Raw genomic sequence first — 18,849 nt, forward strand, 5'->3', positions numbered from 1 at the left:
ACCTATAGACCTTAGGTCGTAGGACTCTATACCTTAGGCCGATTTTACATATCAGTGTACCACTGTCCATAATTAGACCACGATGCAAAATCTGGCTGAGGATCTCCTATCTCAAACTTGACAGTCTTATAGGTCTAGACCATCCATCGCAGTCCGAGTATGGACTGTGAGACACGGCTGTGTGAAACATTGAACAGCACTCGGATGCCAATTGGGTTCAGTCTGTTTTTCATGGTTTGAGAGGAGGAGCTTGAGAAACCTCCATCTTTTTTTTTTTCAACTGAGAAACACTAATGAAACTACCCAAAGTGTGATGGTAAAATCTGACACTGACCAAGCTCTGATAAAGAAACATGGTGAAACTCAGACCATTTTTTGTGTAAGAGAGAAATCACTGGTGTCTGAATGAGCCAATATATATATATACTGTATATATATATATATATATACAGTGGGGCAAAAAAGTATTTAGTCAGTCAGCAATAGTGCAAGTTCCACCACTTAAAAAGATGAGAGGCGTCTGTAATTTACATCATAGGTAGACCTCAACTATGGGAGACAAACTGAGAAAAAAAATCCAGAAAATCACATTGTCTGTTTTTTTAACATTTTATTTGCATATTATGGTGGAAAATAAGTATTTGGTCAGAAACAAAATTTCATCTCAATACTTTGTAATATATCCTTTGTTGGCAATGACAGAGGTCAAACGTTTTCTGTAAGTCTTCACAAGGTTGCCACACACTGTTGTTGGTATGTTGGCCCATTCCTCCATGCAGATCTCCTCTAGAGCAGTGATGTTTTTGGCTTTTCGCTTGGCAACACGGACTTTCAACTCCCTCCAAAGGTTTTCTATAGGGTTGAGATCTGGAGACTGGCTAGGCCACTCCAGGACCTTGAAATGCTTCTTACGAAGCCACTCCTTCGTTGCCCTGGCGGTGTGCTTTGGATCATTGTCATGTTGAAAGACCCAGCCACGTTTCATCTTCAATGCCCTTGCTGATGTAAGGAGGTTTGTACTCAAAATCTCATGATCCATGGCCCTATTCATTCTTTCATGTACTCGGATCAGTCGTCCTGGCCCCTTTGCAGAGAAACAGCCCCAAAGCATGATGTTTCCACCACCATGCTTTACAGTAGGTATGGTGTTTGATGGATGCAACTCAGTATTCTTTTTCCTCCAAACACGACAAGTTGTGTTTCTACCAAACAGTTCCAGTTTGGTTTCATCAGACCATAGGACATTCTCCCAAAACTCCTCTGGATCATCCAAATGCTCTCTAGCAAACTTCAGACGGGCCCGGACATGTACTGGCTTAAGCAGTGGGACACGTGTGGCACTGCAGGATCTGAGTCCATGGTGGCGTAGTGTGTTACTTATGGTAGGCCTTGTTACATTCGTCCCAGCTCTCTGCAGTTCATTCACTAGGTCCCCCCGCGTGGTTCTGGGATTTTTGCTCACTGTTCTTGTGATCATTCTGACCCCACGGGGTGGGATTTTGCGTGGAGCCCCAGATCGAGGGAGATTATCAGTGGTCTTGTATGTCTTCCATTTTCTAATTATTGCTCCCACTGTTGATTTCTTCACTCCAAGCTGGTTGGCTATTGCAGATTCAGTCTTCCCAGCCTGGTGCAGGGCTACAATTTTGTTTCTGGTGTCCTTTGACAGCTCTTTGGTCTTCACCATAGTGGAGTTTGGAGTCAGACTGTTTGAGGGTGTGCACAGGTGTCTTTTTATACTGATAACAAGTTTAAACAGGTGCCATTACTGCAGGTAATGAGTGGAGGAAAGAGGAGACTCTTAAAGAAGAAGTTACAGGTCTGTGAGAGCCAGAAATCTTGATTGTTTGTTTCTGACCAAATACTTATTTTCCACCATAATATGCAAATAAAATGATAAAAAAAACAGACAATGTGATTTTCTGGATTTTTTTTTCTCAGTTTGTCTCCCATAGTTGAGGTCTACCTATGATGTAAATTACAGACGCCTCTCATCTTTTTAAGTGGTGGAACGTGCACTATTGCTGACTGACTAAATACTTTTTTGCCCCACTGTATATATATATATATATATACATACATAGCTCTGGCAAACATTAAGAGACCACCACATCAAAATCCTAGATTTATTCATAAACATATATACACACATAGATGCGCACACACATCTATAATATAACGCTGGGAGCGTCACTCTGTCCGAAGCCTCTATAGACTGCGCAAGCGCAAGCGCCGGCGCAGTCTGGGCCTCACAGAGCGACGCTCCCGGGAGATCGCGGTATGCGTAAGCACTGAACGCATACCGCGATCTCCACCGGAGAGTCAGGGACCGCCAGGAGGGAGGGTAAGTATACTCACCTTTCCCGGTTCCAGCGCTGCTTGCGGCTCCGTCTCCCGGCTCCTCTGCTCCCGGCTCCGGAGGGCGCGGACTGCGCAGGCGCCGATTCCTGCTGCCGGAATCGGCGCCTGCGCAGTCCGCGCTTTCCAGCGCCATTTTCTTGAAGACACACTCCGGCTCCACTGCAGGTGTGTCTTCAAGAAAATGGCGCCGGAAAGCGCGGACTGCGCAGGCGCCGATTCCTGCTGCCGGAATCGGCGCCTGCGCAGTCCCCGCTTTTTGGCGCCATTTTCTTGAAGACATACCTGCAGTGGAGCCGGACGATAGGTGAGTATGGTATTTTTTTTTTTTTTATATGGCAGCAGCATTCGGGGGCATACACACTGGAGCGGGGGGAATATAATACAATGGTGGCGCAGGATGGGAGCAGCACATGACAGAACGGGCGCAGGATGGCAGCAGCACATGACAGAACGGGCGCAGGATGGCCGCAGCACATGACAGAACGGGCGCAGGATGGCCGCAGCACATGACAGAACGGGCGCAGGATGGCAGCAGCACATGACAGAACGGGCGCAGGATGGCTGCAGCACATGACAGAACGGGCGCAGGATGGCAGCAGCACATGACAGAACGGGCGCAGGATGGGAGCAGCACATGACAGAACGGGCGCAGGATGGCAGCAGCACATGACAGAACGGGCGCAGGATGGCAGCAGCACATGACAGAACGGGCTCAGGATGGCCGCAGCACATGACAGAACGGCCGCAGGATGGCCGCAGCACATGACAGAACGGGCGCAGGATGGCCGCAGCACATGACAGAACGGGCGCAGGATGGCCGCAGCACAAGACAGGACGGGCGCAGGATGGCCGCAGCACATGACAGAACGGGCGCAGGATGGCAGCAGCACATGACAGAACGGGCGCAGGATGGCAGCAGCACATGACAGAACGGGCTCAGGATGGCCGCAGCACATGACAGAACGGCCGCAGGATGGCCGCAGCACATGACAGAACGGGCGCAGGATGGCCGCAGCACATGACAGAACGGGCGCAGGATGGCCGCAGCACAAGACAGAACGGGCGCAGGATGGCCGCAGCACATGACAGAACAGGCGCAGGATGGCAGCAGCACATGACAGAATGGGCGCAGGATGGCAGCAGCACATGACAGAACGGGCGCAGGATGGCCGCAGCACATGACAGAACGGGAGCAGGATGGCAGCAGCACATGACAGAACGGGCGCAGGATGGCAGCAGCACATGTCAGAACGGGCGCAGGATGGCCGCAGCACATGACAGAACGGGCGCAGGATGGCAGCAGCACATGACAGAACGGGCGCAGGATGGCAGCAGCACATGTCAGAACGGGCGCAGGATGGCCGCAGCACATGACAGAACGGGCGCAGGATGGCAGCAGCACATGACAGAACGGGCGCAGGATGGCCGCAACACATGACAGAACGGGCGCAGGATGGCAGCAGCACATGTCAGAACGGGCGCAGGATGGCCGCAGCACATGACAGAACGGGTGCAGGATGGCAGCAGCACATGACAGAACGGGCGCAGGATGGCCGCAGCACATGACAGAACGGGCGCAGGATGGCAGCAGCACATGACAGAACGGGCGAAGGATGGCAGCAGCACATGACAGAACGGGCGAAGGATGGCAGCAGCACATGACAGAACGGGCGCAGGATGGCAGCAGCACATGACAGAACGGGCGCAGGATGGCAGCAGCACATGACAGAACGGGCGCAGGATGGGAGCAGCACATGACAGAACGGGCGCAGGATGGCAGCAGCACATGACAGAACGGGCGCAGGATGGCAGCAGCACATGACAGAACGGGCGCAGGATGGCAGCAGCACATGACAGAACGGGCGCAGGATGGCAGCAGCACATGACAGAACGGGCGCAGGATGGCAGCAGCACATGACAGAACGGGCGCAGGATGGCAGCAGCAAATGACAGAACGGGGACGCAGGATGGGAGTAGCAAATGACAGAACGGGCGCAGGATGGGAGCAGCAAATGACAGGATGGGAGCAGCAAATGACAGAATGGAGGCGCAGGATGGGAGCAGCACATGACAGAACGGGGGCGCAGGATGGGAGCAGCACATGACAGAACGGGGGCGCAGGATGGGAGCAGCACATGACAGGATGGGGGCGCAGGATGGAGCAGCACATACCAGGATGGAGACCATATACCAATATAAATGCTCGCCACCCGGGCGTAGAACGGGTTCAATAGCTAGTATATATATATACAGCTCCGGCAAGAATTAAGACACCGCCACATGGAGACCATATACCAATATAAATGCTCGCCACCCGGGCGTAGAACGGGTTCAATAGCTAGTATATATATATACAGCTCCGGCAAGAATTAAGACACCGCCACATCAAATCCCTGTCATGGGCAGCCCAATCTCCAGGCCTGAACCCCATTGAAAACCTCTGGAATGTAATCAAGAGGAAGATGGACACAAGCCATCAAACAAAGAAGAACTGCTTACATTTTTGAGCCATAAGCAGTGTGAAAGACTGGTGGAAAGCATGCCAAGACGCATGAAAGCTGTGATTAAAAATCATGGTTATTCCACAAAATATTGATTCCTGAACTCTTAAAACATTAGTATTGTTGTTTCTAAATGATTATGAACTAGTTTTCTTTGCATTATTTGAGGTCTGAAAGCACTGTTTATTTTTTTTTTACTATTTCTCCTTTTCAGAAAAAAAATACAAAATTTATTGCTTGGTAATTCAGAGACATGTTGTCAGAAGTTTATAGAATAAAAGAATAATTTACATTTTACTCAAATATATACCTATGAAGAGAAAAATCAGGCAAACTGAACATTTTGCAGTGGTCTCTTAATTTTTGACAGAGCTGTATATATATTTATATATATAACACATATATACCTTGTAGATTGTGAGCCTTCGCAGGCAGGGTCCTCTCTCCTCCTGTACCAGTTGTGACTTGTATTGTTCAAGATTATTGTACTTGTTTTTATTATGTAAACCCCTCCTCACATGTAAAGCGCCATGGAATAAATGGAGCTATAATAATAAATAATAATAATAATAATACAGTGCCTTGCAAAAGTATTCGGCTCCCTGGAACTTTAAGCTGGAGTATTAATTTAAAGGGGCTGAATAATATTGCACGCCCCAGTTTTCAGTTTTTGAATTTCCACAAAAATTTAAAATAACCAATAAATTTTGTTCAACTTCACAATTGTGTTCCACTTGTTGTTGATTCTTCACCAAAAATTTACATTTGGCATCTTTATGTTTGAAGAGTGATATGTTGGAAAAGGCTGAAAAGTTCCAGGGGGCCGAATACTATATATACAGCATATATATTGGCTCATTCAGACTTACCGGTGGTTTCTCTCATATGCAAAAATTGGTCTGAGTTTCATATATACTGCATATACTGTATGTTCCTTTGCACAGAAGCATTTCGCAGTTATGTATTCTGGCCTTCTGTGTTGCCAGCTTATGTAGTAGAGTTAATATAGACAGGAGTGGATGTATGTCAATCACCTCCGGTCTGCTCCAATAGTTCAGAACTGATGTTTGCACCGCCGGTGACTTTGTAGCTTCACATGCACTTGCTTTACAATGTGAAGGGTAATTTCAAAGAGAATAGATCTTAAAACTTCTGTCACTGATGTCTTAAGATACACAATTTTTTATACTCTTTACTTCATTCTTTGTCCAAAACATAAAGGGAATATGTGTGAAGGGCAGACATGATACGGAGACTCTATTCATCTTGAACATGTCACTGCATCAAAATCTCTGATTGTATCATTGACACTGTGACTTGAATAGATTATATGATAGAGGATGTCCAATTATGTTACATTCTTTTTTTGTCAGAAAGGCCCATTGACTGTACTGTGATCACAGGGTGTTCTTCTACTAGGGCCCATCTGTCCATCATTTCCCCACCAGTGCCCGCACTGGTGAAATTGGGAATTACAAATTCTCAAGTAAAGGTTTTGTCCAAAGTTTTTCTAAATTGCTATGAAATAATAAAAAAAAACTTATACTTTCCTTTCCAGTCCACTGACCCCACGCTAAAGCTTCTGTTATCCTCCAGTGGTTGTTGTCCTCATACGTGTGATGATACTGCTACAACAAGACTTGTGACCGATCACTGAGTTAAAGCCTTTTTAAATCAATAAACTGATTATGTAATGCACCATCAGTTTAGGGGTAGTCCTAAACTAGAAACACTTTTTGTATCCACTCTCCATTCTATCTAATAGTTGGAAGTCCTGAATGAGGAACAGGCTGGGATCCTGAATGAGGAATATTCCGTTTTAACTCAAAAATTAACACAGGATAAGTGATAAATGTATGATCGGCCTAGTTTGACCACCAGGACTCTACTCAATCAGGAGAGTGAGGTCTTATGTCCCCTGTATTAAAGGAGTGGTATGGCCCATGCCTGACTACTCTCCATTCAATGTCTATGAGAGCTTTGGCCTACTACCACTTCTTTCACATGGGACTTTAGGACCCGGTTCTCGGTTTAGGTGGTAGTCTTAGTGGTCAGATTTCCAGAGATAAAGATAGAAGTATATCAATATTTTAACATTAAGTAAATATATTTCTGTATACATAAACTAACATTTTTATGATATTTGTTCTAGTGACCTTGCTCGATTCTATGTCTGCGTTGGGAGACCTGGGATGGGTGGCTTATCCACCAGAGGGGGTAAGTATTTGAGATGCTATATTTTTGGTCTACATTGTAGTGGTAGAATCGTTACACAAGGATGCAATATGCAAAGTCTTCAATGAGTGCATTCTATCGTATAGGCACCATGACATTTAGGAGTGGAATAGAATAGTTATAATGGGATAATATTAAGATTATAAAATCTAATTAGAATTGAAGAAATGTTATTATGTAGTTTATGTTAATAAAGCCTGGTAAAAGCAAAATAATTGTTTAATCGGGCATGCTTAAATACAATTTACATAAAATTTCCTTGTACAAAGGATTGTGACAGGCACTCAATTGAATCCAAAATCTAGTTAGTATTTTCAGACTTAATGAGATGATGCTAAATGTTAAAATCTCCTCTGTAATTTTAGTTTCTAGAGCAAAAACTGTGTCTTGTGCATTAAATTGGAGGAAAATTAGCAATCTGATTGGTTACACTAGACCAAGTCTTCAAGTTTCTACTAATCCTAAATCCATAATTTGGTTCAGTTGCAAACTAAAGTCTGTATTTCTGACTTCTCTAGAGTATTTTAGTTTTAAGGGTTATTCACATCATTAAGAGCTATCACCTATCCGTAGAAAAGATGATAACTTGCTGATCAATGGTGGTGTGATGGCTGGGAATCTTGAGAATGGGACTCTGAAATGCCCCTGTGGAATGTGGGACAGCTCTCAGCTTTTTTCAACAGTCCCACAGAAATTGAATAGGAGATGGCATGCATGCACATTTCAGAGCCATGTTTCTGGGATTTGAGGGTATCTGTAGAGTCAAACCCAAACCATCTGCAAGTTATCACCTATCCTTTGGGTAACCCTTTGAGTTTTAAGATGGAGTAAGTTGAATTTCATTGGTTTTGTCCATTTTTTTCATATTTGATCCATCCATTAGTCAACATTTAAGCATAGTCTCTAATTTGAAAACCGTTAGATGCTAGCTATGGAAAATGTTTTATTTGTGTTGCTTAATTGCTTTTCTCTTTGCCAACAGTGGGAAGAAATCAGTGTAATGGATGAAATAAACACCCCAATGAGAACCTATCAGGTTTGCAATGTCTTAGAGATCAACCAAAATAACTGGTTGAGAACTAGCTGGATCCCAAGAGGAGGTGCTCAACGTGTCTATATTGAAATCAAGTTTACCCTGCGAGATTGTAACAGCCTACCTGGAGTATCGGGCACCTGCAAAGAAACCTTTAACATGTATTACTATGAGTCGAACTTTAGCAACCTTCGACACTTTCCCGAGAACCAGTTCATTAAAATAGACACTATTGCTGCAGATGAGAGTTTCACCCAAGTGGATGTTGGAGACAGAGTCATGAAGCTGAACACAGAGGTCAGAGATATAAGCAACTTATACAAGAAGGGCTTCTACTTAGCGTTCCAAGACGTTGGAGCATGTATCGCCCTGGTGTCAGTCAGGGTATTTTATAAAAAATGTCCAACTACAGTCCGTAATCTGGCCCTGTTTCCAGACACGGTCACTGGAGGAGATTCAGCTTTGGTGGAAGTTAAAGGATCATGCGTAAATAACTCGGTGGAGTTTGATGCACCCAAAATGTACTGTAGCGCCGACGGAGGGTGGCTGGTGCCTATTGGCCGATGTTTTTGTAAGCTGGGCTATGAAGAGAAGAAGAATGGATGTCAACGTGAGTAAAATGTCTATATTCTATTGGTCATATGCATAAATACATTGTTTTGAGTATGAGCTTTTTGGTATCTACATTGTCATTCCAACCATATCGGGCCACACAAGAAAAGATTTTCTTTAAACATTTCGGGGCTTTTGCAAAGAGAATATTTTTTGTTCTTCCCCTTCTTAATGTGTATTAAATTTGTACTTATATATTAGAAGTAAATCATTTTCTTTCTTCTTATGTTGCCTTTTTAGAATACTGTCTCGAAAATTAAGTTTTTTCTTTAAACTTTTTAACATTTTTCTTTTTACATATATTTTTAAAGGTTAAGGATTACCTACAAAGGTTCTGTTATCTTCTGTAATATTCTCGATTGTATCTTTGGATAATACATGGACATTTACTCTCTGCAGTGTGTTTTCTCATCTAGAAATGTAGAAAGGTTAAAGGGGTCGTCCACTTTTGGAGACTTTTTTTTTCTTACTTACATGTATGTATTTTTAGCTAAAAATAATTTTTGTTATTGAATTTCATTTACTGCCTTTGTATTGTATTCCTGGCTACAGAATGAGTTAACTGAAAATCTATCTGTTAAATCATTCTGACAATAGAAGAATTTCTAACTTTTATCTGCCTTTTTCTGAGCTCCTCTCAGCTGATTTATGACTGCAGACCACATCAAATTTGAAGGTGTAAAAGCCAAACAGTGAAAAATTGTTAATGAAATCCAATAGCAAAATATAATTTTTGGTATAGCAAAAAACACATGCTTTAAGAAAAAAAAGTCCCCAGAGATGGACAGCGCCTTTAATGATAAATCCCTGGTTGACTTATGTGGTAGTCATAGGTGTTGGCTCTTCTTACCAACAGCTTACAATGATCTATAACAACAAAAGGAGTAGTGTTCACTCGCCCTCCATCTCTCCAATGCCATCTCTTCCCAGGTGCCCAACCTATTTTTGTGGAGCTTTGTGATCGGAGACCGGCAGTAGACTCTTTCATCCCGTAGCATGGGCTCAAAAGGCAAAAATGTTGACAACTACCCCATAAAACTTTCTTTAATCTATATTATATGAAAAGCATCCTGACCTCTCGTAGGCTCAGTCCAGATTGGGTTTGTGCGTTTACTCAGGACTTATTTGCTCAACAGCGTGCATAGTCTGTAATAATATTTGAGGCATCCGTCCACAACAGGAACTCACTGTAAAGAAACCTATTCAGCATGCCATTCGTTTCTTTGCAGTGTCCCTCTTCTTCGGAAATTGCAGCCTTCATTAAACAAATACAATGCAGGCACTTACCAGCTGGAGGCCACAAAAACACACTTTCGACCTTTATCTTGTGAACATTCCCCTATGACAACTAGACAGTATACGGTAGGCAACTAGACAGTATACGGTAGGTTAGATTCACAGAAGCAGTTATGTTACAGTATGCCAGAACTGAATGACTGCATAAAAGCTCATGACACAAATATCTGAACTAATTGATATAAACTGTTTGCATATAGTTATTAGATTGCTCCTGAGTCATCATGAAAATGTAGCAATCTGTATCCACCATTGTGGAATGCTATTAGCAAAGCACATGGCACTGGGCTCTCTTATTAACCCCTTCGCACTATGCGCCATACTAGTACTGCGCTGCGGGCACTGCATTTGTGCCAGCCGCAGCACTAGTACGGTGCCGCCATTTTCCGGTCACCGCGCGGCATCGCGCGGTGATCGGGTTCCGATGGCTGCTGTCCTTGACAGCAGACCATCCCTGCACGCAGCCCCGGGGGGCTGCACTGCCCCCCAATTCAGCGATTGTTGTGATTGGCTGGTCAATTCTGACCAGCTAATCACAGCGACATGACAATAAAGTTAAAAAAAAAAAAAAAAAAGCATGTGACAGGCTGTGATTGGTGCTGTGTGAAGTCGCACCAATCACAGCCGTCACAGTAGGTGGGATGATTCGCACGTCACCTCACCTGATTAACCCCTATGGCGCTGATTGGCTGAACAATAGCTTCTTGTTAATCAGTGCCAAAGGGTTAAGAATGGATGGATGGGTAGAGTGCATGATTGACCACCGTTCTTTTCACATTGGGCTCTACAGTTCTCAAAATTATGAGGGTCCCAGTGGTCAGACACAAAGAAATCGGAATGTTATTCTATATCCTATAAATAGGGGAAAACTTCCAAACTTGAAAAGACCCATTTAAACAACTAATGTTCTGCCGTGGACAACAAAAGCAGTTTTCTATTAGATATTGTCGATAAATTTACACCATTTTGTGAAACCACCCCCATAAGCTGTGGTATTAAGGTTTTTCTTACCAAAACTGTACTTTTTGCCTCACTTCTTCTGTAATGGAAATAGGTGCTGAAAATGAACATGTCAAAATTTAGGCACCGATAACCATTATTTCAGATACGTCAAGTACAAGGCCCCTGGGGTTTGCCTCTATGACATCTGATTGTCCCATTATTGGCACTTGTATGTTCAAGATGACCTAAGAAATCTAATTCTGATATATTAGCACACCATTTAAACAATTAGTCCCTGGCACATTATTATGAAATGCTCTCTGCATTGTAGCCAGAGCAAAATCTGTGTCGTGAAAATGCACTAAAATCAGTAAATAATTGGATAAAATGAAGCCTAAAGTTAGCTGAGATAGAGGGTGTAATTGATACCTGTCTGGAAAAGCACTTGGAACAATTGATTTATTTGACTTTAAACGTAGCTGTATTCTCATATCCATTACCAGAGATTAAAATGTGCAGTGAATGGAGCCGTCCGTACTTCAGAGCTGGAGTTCAACTATGGAGCGCAGATCGGTCTTATCATGTGAGGAAAATGTATATTTTAGAATTTATTGGACTTATGAACTTTTCTGTTTGGATGACATTTACCTGAGCATGTTATAGTCCATGCTTTAAAGAGAACCTGTCAGCACAAAAAAACACTATTAACCTGCAGATATGGGATTACAAAAAAGAGAAAAAATATTCCAGCTTCTGGTAAAATTTTCAGGGTAATCTTTATTACATCAAAAAATATTTCATCAAAATGAAGTTGGGAACAAAGCGCGTTGTCAGAATGCCCGTTACGCCTGGTTGAAACCAGTAACATCACTTGTGGGGTTGGCGCTCTTCCTTGCACAATACGTATTCTGACAATGTGCTATATTGTCGGCTTGTTGCTACTGATTTGACCTGGAAACAAAGTGCATGCTATCATTCTGCACCCCATGCAGGGACTAGCTCATCCCCTAAAAGAAGCGTCACTGACCACTCTTTGTTTCAGGGAAGGGGCAAGGGATGTGACAGTGACCATAGCCTCTGCCTCCTGATGACGCTTTGTTTGAGTATCCCAGCATGCACTGGGATTTTCAAATGCAGCGTCATCCAAAAGGAAGTGGAAAAAGAAAAGCAGCTAGGTAGTGTAGTTAAGGAACAGTAGGGAAGTATATTAGAAAATTATTATTATTATGGCATTAAATAGATAGGGATTTAGGATAAAAATTCATTTGGACTTCGGACCACCTCTTTAATAAAAAATGCTTTGAAAAAGGCAAATTGCACCATTCATGCGCAATAAAATAATGAATCATAACCGCTTCTTATCTTTTTGAATAGAGTGAAAGATTTGGGGGTGCAACTGTAACCAGTCCCTTAGACTTACACAGGTTCAGTATTGACAGCTCTGAGCTCTGTCTATTTTTTCGACTGATCCATTATAAGGGACAGACCAAAACAGGGCATGTCTTTTTTTGTTTTCTTTGCAGACCATCGATCGGCAAAAATAGCAGACAAGAAAAAAGACTATTGACTATACTGTAATGTGTCTAGATTTAAAAAAATAGATAACAGACGGTGAACAAAATGGACTAACTTTTTAGGGGCATATAACAATTGTAATTTATCCTCTAGTAAACACTGTTTCTCATAAAAAAAATGCAAACTGTACATAGGCATTAGATGTTTCTCAATGGACCCTACTGGTTTATCCCATCAGCCCTTCATTTTCTCTTGTTCTAACAAAGGAACATAGGAGAGGAAAGATTGTAAAGAGAACCTGCCTCCACATCTGACATACCGTATGTGTTTTAGTTAATACTGGAATTCAAAAGGAAATAATGATTCCGAAACATATTTTTTCATAACGCTGTAATATTGTTTCTTTGTTATCCCTTCAAAATATTGAACAGGGTGTTAACATTACCTTGTCCCAGGGGTCTGGCTCTTCATTGTCTGCACGGATTGGACAGTATAAGACTGTGTAAGGCACAGACTCACAAGTGTTAACACCTAGTTGGCATTTTATTAAAACATTTCAAGGGGGAATAACAGAGGAACAGCACTGTGCACAATTGTAAGAAAAGATGTTGCAGAATTTTTATAAAATGAGAAGTACAATTAAGCACTTTTATACATATCCCTGGAGAGCTGAAAGGACCTATAGGACCTTCTACCATGAAAAAAGAAGTACGTATCTCAGGAGAGCTTAAGGGATGTCTAAGACATACCAAGAAAATAAAAGAAGTACATATCTCAGGAGAGCTTAAAGGACCTCTAGGACCTGCTCCCATTAAAGTAAGAATTACCTATCTCATGAGAGCTTAAAGGACCTCTAGGACCTGCTCCCATTAAAGTAAGAATTACCTATCTCATGAGAGCTTAAAGGACCTCTAGGACCTGCTCCCATTAAAGTAAGAATTACCTATCTCAGGAGAGCTTAAAAGACCTCTGGGACCTGCTACCATGAAAATAAGAAGTACGTATCTCAGGAGAACTTAAGGAACCTCTAGGACATACCATGAAAATAAGAAGTACGTATCTCAGGAAAACTTAAGGGACCTGTAGGACCTGCTACCATGAAAGTAAGAATTACATATCTCTGGAGAGCTTAAAGGACCTCTGGGACCTGCTACCATCCAAATAAGAAGCCTTGTAGTCATATATGCACCAGAGCATTGGACTACTATTGGCTCCCTGGAGAAAGTGAGGTCCAGACCAGGCTAGCTGCATCACTTCCTTCAAAAGAGGGTGAGAGTCTTTGCAAAAATTCCCTTTCCATGGGTCCTTAATTGCTAAAAAAATAAAGGAAGAGAGAACTAATTCAGGGATTTTTGAAAGGATATCCTGCCAAACAAGCAAACAAGAACCAAGTACTCCTGCCCAAGGGGAACAAATATGTTGTTTTGTGACTCAGCACCAGAAATGGGCCCCATTGTAAATTTTGCTATTGGGCCGCCTTATTTGTAAGAACAGGAATATATGTCACTCTGTAATGGTGGATATATATAATGTTAAAGAGAATACAGGACTCGTGACTGTGCAAAGAAGAAAACATAGTTTTATTGGAATTGCAATCGAGTATTTGTAACGATTCAGTCTAATCCTAAAACCTTCATCAGATGGATTGATATTTTGATGAATGGGTAAATAATGGGACAGAAAATAGCGCTATATGGAAAGAGGTAGCAGCCCAAAAGATGTGCACTTTTGGGCTGCTTCCCTTGTCTATACAGCGCTATTTTCCATCCATCTAATTAGCAATCTGTCTGATGAAGGGCTTAGATTTAGACCGAAACATTATAAATATTGGTTTTCAGTATCATTTAAACGACGCTTTTTTCTTTGCACAATCACGAGTGCCGGATTCTCTTTTACAGCCTCTCATTTCTATGTATAGAGCAAGAAATGTGACATTTGATGATTGAGAGGGAGAGTATGTATGTGCATGGAGGTCTTTGGGGTTAAATATATGGTTTAGTAATATTTTGCGTTTGCTTCAAATCTGAAGGTGAAATGAAATCTTTTCACATGGGTACAGTAATAAATTAAAAAAAAGGCAGTAAAATTCCTATGGCAGAAAATCCTGATGAATTCACACCTGCGAACATGGGGCTTTTCTCTGTCCTAGTATAAAAATCTTGAAATGCTTGGTTAAGAACCATCCATGTGTATATGGAGAAAATGAAGAGGTGGGTGTTTGTTCAGGGCTGACTGGTGACGTCCCTCTGTATCAGCTGCTAACACTGCAGCCTTCTCTGTCCCGATTCTGAACCATGAATAATTTACTGAGATTGCAAACCTAAGTTGAGTCCATAGAATTCCCCTAGGCATTCGCTACCTTCAAGCCTGAAGCAGTGACCTTACAGCTAAAAGCAGATGATATTAAACTTGCCTCGCTGCACTTAAACTGCAGGATTAAACACACTGTATGGTCTTAAGTAGAACAACGTGCTGGGAGCCACATGCGGTATTTTACATGGACAGATTAGATTTACCCTACTGTATACACTGGGAGCTCCCCAAAAGGCTTCCTGAAAAACCCCGAGCACAACGTACAAGATTTTCAGCAATCTTTGTTATATGGAAGTTCATTTCTGTAGATAATTTTTTGTACATCAGCTCACTACAGTCATTTTCTGATACAGTGGATAGCAATTGTAAGGTCATGTTCAGTATTTGGTCAGTAGTTTAGATCAGCATTTGTAAGCCAAAACCATGACTAGGGCATTAAAAATTGTATAGGACATTAGATGAATAAACAACATGACGCTGAGTGACGATGGAGAATAATGGCCACGGCAGCCTTTAGTGATTACAATATAAATATAACAACACTTAAATCACCCTTTTCCTTAGGAGATCCTGGATGGTCAATCATAAAACACACTGGGCAGTACAAACTCAAGGACACTCCCCAGTCACACCGCTCCAACTTGGGAAACTATCCACACCATGTGCCCAAACCCCAATTAACCAAGGCCATGCTTGACCTCCTCACCTCCAGCTGCCATGACAAGACAAACATAACGAAGGGATCCCACACCACAATACCAAAATCTAGTCAGTGATAACCAACTAAAAATAAAGGCAGGTGGGAGGAACATTCACTGGTCCTGCATCCTGTAAAATACTGACCAAATACTAAAGGTGTGAATGTAGCTTAAATAATTCTAATTATGTATGAAATGTAAAGGAAATGTATTAAAATTCTCAATAATTGCAGTCTTTCCCTGTCTTCAGTTCTTTTCTGGTTCTCTGCTGGGTGATATGATTACTCCTCTTCACATAGGGATTGCTGTGCGAGGCAACGTTACTTCCTTAGAACTTGGCTCCTTAGTAGTGTTGAGCGATACCGTCCGATACTTGAAAGTATCGGTATCGGATAGTATCGGCCGATACCCGAAAAATATCGGATATCGCCGATACCGATATCCGATACCAATACAAGTCAATGGGACATCAAGTATCGGAAGGTATTCTCATGGTTCCCAGGGTCTGAAGGAGAGGAAACTCTCCTTCAGGCCCTGGGATCCATAGGGATGTGTAAAATAAAGAATTAAAATAAAAAATATTGATATGCTCACCTCTCCGGCGGCCCCTGGACATCACGCTGCTAACCGGGAGGCTTCTTTGTTTAAAATGCGCGCCTTTAGGACCTGCGAATGACGTCCCGGCTTCTGATTGGTCGCGTGCCGCCCATGTGACCGCCACGCGACCAATCAGAAGCCGTGACGTCATTCGCAGGTCCTCAATTCCTAGAATTAGGAGTTTAGTGAATGAGAATGACGTCACGGCTTCTGATTGGTCGCGTGCCGCCCATGTGACCGGCACGCGACCAATCAGAAGCCGCGACGTCATTCTCATTCACAAAAACTCCTAATTCTAGGAATTGAGGACCTGCGAATGATGTTGCGGCTTCTGATTGGTCGCGTGCCGGTCACATGGGCGGCACGCGACCAATCAGAAGCCGACACGTCATTCGCAGGTCCTAAAGGCGCGCATTTTAAACAAAGAAGCCTCCCGGTTAGCAGCGTGATGTCCAGGGGCCGCCGGATAGGTGAGCATATCAATATTTTTTATTTTAATTCTTTATTTTACACATTTCTATTGATCCGATACCGATACCCGATATCACAAAAATATCGGATCTCGGTATCGGAATTCCAATACCGCAAGTATCGGCCGATACCCGATACTAGCGGTATCGGAATGCTCAACACTACTCCTTAGACTTACATTGAGAAAGTGATTTCCAGTCCATACATAAGGCCCTGTGGAAGCTGGTTAGTCTATTTGCAGGTCGTATAACCAAGAAGGAAACCCGAGCAGTGGTGGAAACCGGGAAGACGGTGATTGGTAAGTATTTTAATACATTAACATTACATCTCAAACATAATTAGGATGATATAAAATTTTTTTTTTTACCTGGACTTTTTCTTTAGGTTACATACATAAGAGTATTTGGTGAGTTTTTTTTACCTTAGCATTTGTAAGCCAAAATCAGGAGTGGGTGAAAAAAAAGTGGTGATGTGTTTCTATTTCACTGTCTATTACACTGTTTTCTCTCAAAAATGAAATGTAACTTCAACTGATTTTTACTGTCCTATTAACCCCTTCATGACCTTAGGATTTTTCGTTTTTCCGTGTTCGTTTTTCACTCCCCTCCTTCCCAGAGCCATAACTTTTTTATTTTTCCGTGAATTTGGCCAAGAGAGGGCTTATTTTTTGCGGGATGAGTTGTACTTTTGAACAACATCATTGGTTTTAGCATGTCGTGTACTGGAAAACGGGAAAACAATTCCAAGTGCGGTGAAATTGCAAAAAAAGTGCAATCCCACACTTGTTTTTTGTTTGGCTTTTTTGCTAGGTTCACTAAATGCTAAAACTGACTGGAAATTATGATTCTCCAGGTCAGTACGAGTTCATAGACACCTAGCATGACTAGGTTATTTTTTATCTAAGTGGTGAAAAAAAATTCCAAACTTTGCTAAAAAAAATAAATAAAAATTGCGCCATTTTCCGATACTCGTAGCGTCTCCGTTTTTCATGATCTGGGGTCGGTTGAGGGCTTATTTTTTGCGTGCCGAGATGACGTTTTTAATGATAGCATTTTGGTACAGATACGTTCTTTTGATCGCCCATTATTGCATTTTAATGCAATGTTGCGGCAACCTAAAAAACATAATTCTGGCGTTTCGAATTTTTTTCTCGCTACGCCGTTTGGCGATCAGGTTAATGCTTTTTTTTAGTTGATAGATCGGGCGATTCTGAGCGCGGCGATACCAAATATGTGTAGATTTGATTTTTTTTTTATTGATTTATTTTGATTGGGGCGAAAGGGGGCTGATTTAAACTTTTATATTTTTTTTATTTTTTTCACATTTTTTTAACTTTTTTTTTAACTTTTGCCATGCTTCAATAGCAGGCACAACGCGATCGGCTCTGCTACATACTACAACGCTGATCGCTGCTATGTAGCAGAAATGGAGGTGTGCTGTGAGCGCCGACCACAGGGTGGCGCTCACAGCCACCGGTCATCAGTAACCATAGAGGTCTCAAGGACCTCTATGGTTACAATGGAGACGCATCGCCGACCCCCGATCATGTGACGGGGGTCGGCGATGACCTCATTTCCGGCCGCCCGGCCGGATGCGGTAGTTAAATGCCGCTGTCTGCGATTGACAGCGGCATTTAACTAGTTAATAGGTGCGGGCAGATCGCGATTCTGCCCGCACCTATTGCGGGCACATGTCAGCTGTTCAAAACAGCTGACATGTCCCGGCTTTGATGCGGGCTCACCGCGGAGCCCTGCATCAAAGCAGGGAATCTGACCTCGGACGTACTATCCCGTCCGAGGTCAGATAGGGGTTAAAGGAATAGAAGAATCCAGGATATATATATATATATATATATATATATATATATATATAAACAGAAAGATAGTGAGGAAACACTTAGCTAACATAAATGAATTCAAGTCTCCAGATACAGATCAATTACACCCCAGAGTACTGAAGGAGATAGCAGAAGAATTTTTTGAACCACTCTCCATGATCTTTGAAAATTCTAGGAGAACAGGAGAAGTCCCAGAAGACTGGAGAAGAGCAAATGTTGTTCCTATCTTCAAAAAGGGGAAGAAGGTGGACCCAGGGAACTATAGGCCTGTGAGTCTGACTTCTATACCAGGAAAGATCTTTGAAAAAATTATTAAACAACATGTTTGTAAGTACCTGGATAAGAATGAAGTGATTAACCATAGTCAGTATGAGTTTGTAACTAATAAGTCATGTCAGACTAACTTAATTTCCTTCCATGACAGAATCACTGACTGGG

At 42.5% G+C, this 18,849-nt stretch overlaps 1 protein-coding gene across 3 annotated transcripts in view; it reads left to right on the top strand.

Moving 5' to 3' along the window:
* Positions 1–18,849, top strand: part of LOC138638573 (ephrin type-A receptor 3-like) — a 523,615-nt gene that overhangs the window by 128,617 nt on the left and 376,149 nt on the right. For all 3 annotated transcript variants that reach the window (XM_069727971.1, XM_069727970.1, XM_069727969.1), the window contains 2 exons: positions 7,015–7,079; positions 8,080–8,740. In XM_069727971.1, coding sequence (XP_069584072.1) covers positions 7,015–7,079; positions 8,080–8,740 — 726 coding nt within the window. The remainder of the gene's footprint in view (positions 1–7,014; positions 7,080–8,079; positions 8,741–18,849) is intronic.

This window comes from Ranitomeya imitator, chromosome 5 (assembly GCF_032444005.1).
Source record: "Ranitomeya imitator isolate aRanImi1 chromosome 5, aRanImi1.pri, whole genome shotgun sequence".
Classification (NCBI taxonomy): Eukaryota; Metazoa; Chordata; class Amphibia; order Anura; family Dendrobatidae; genus Ranitomeya; species Ranitomeya imitator.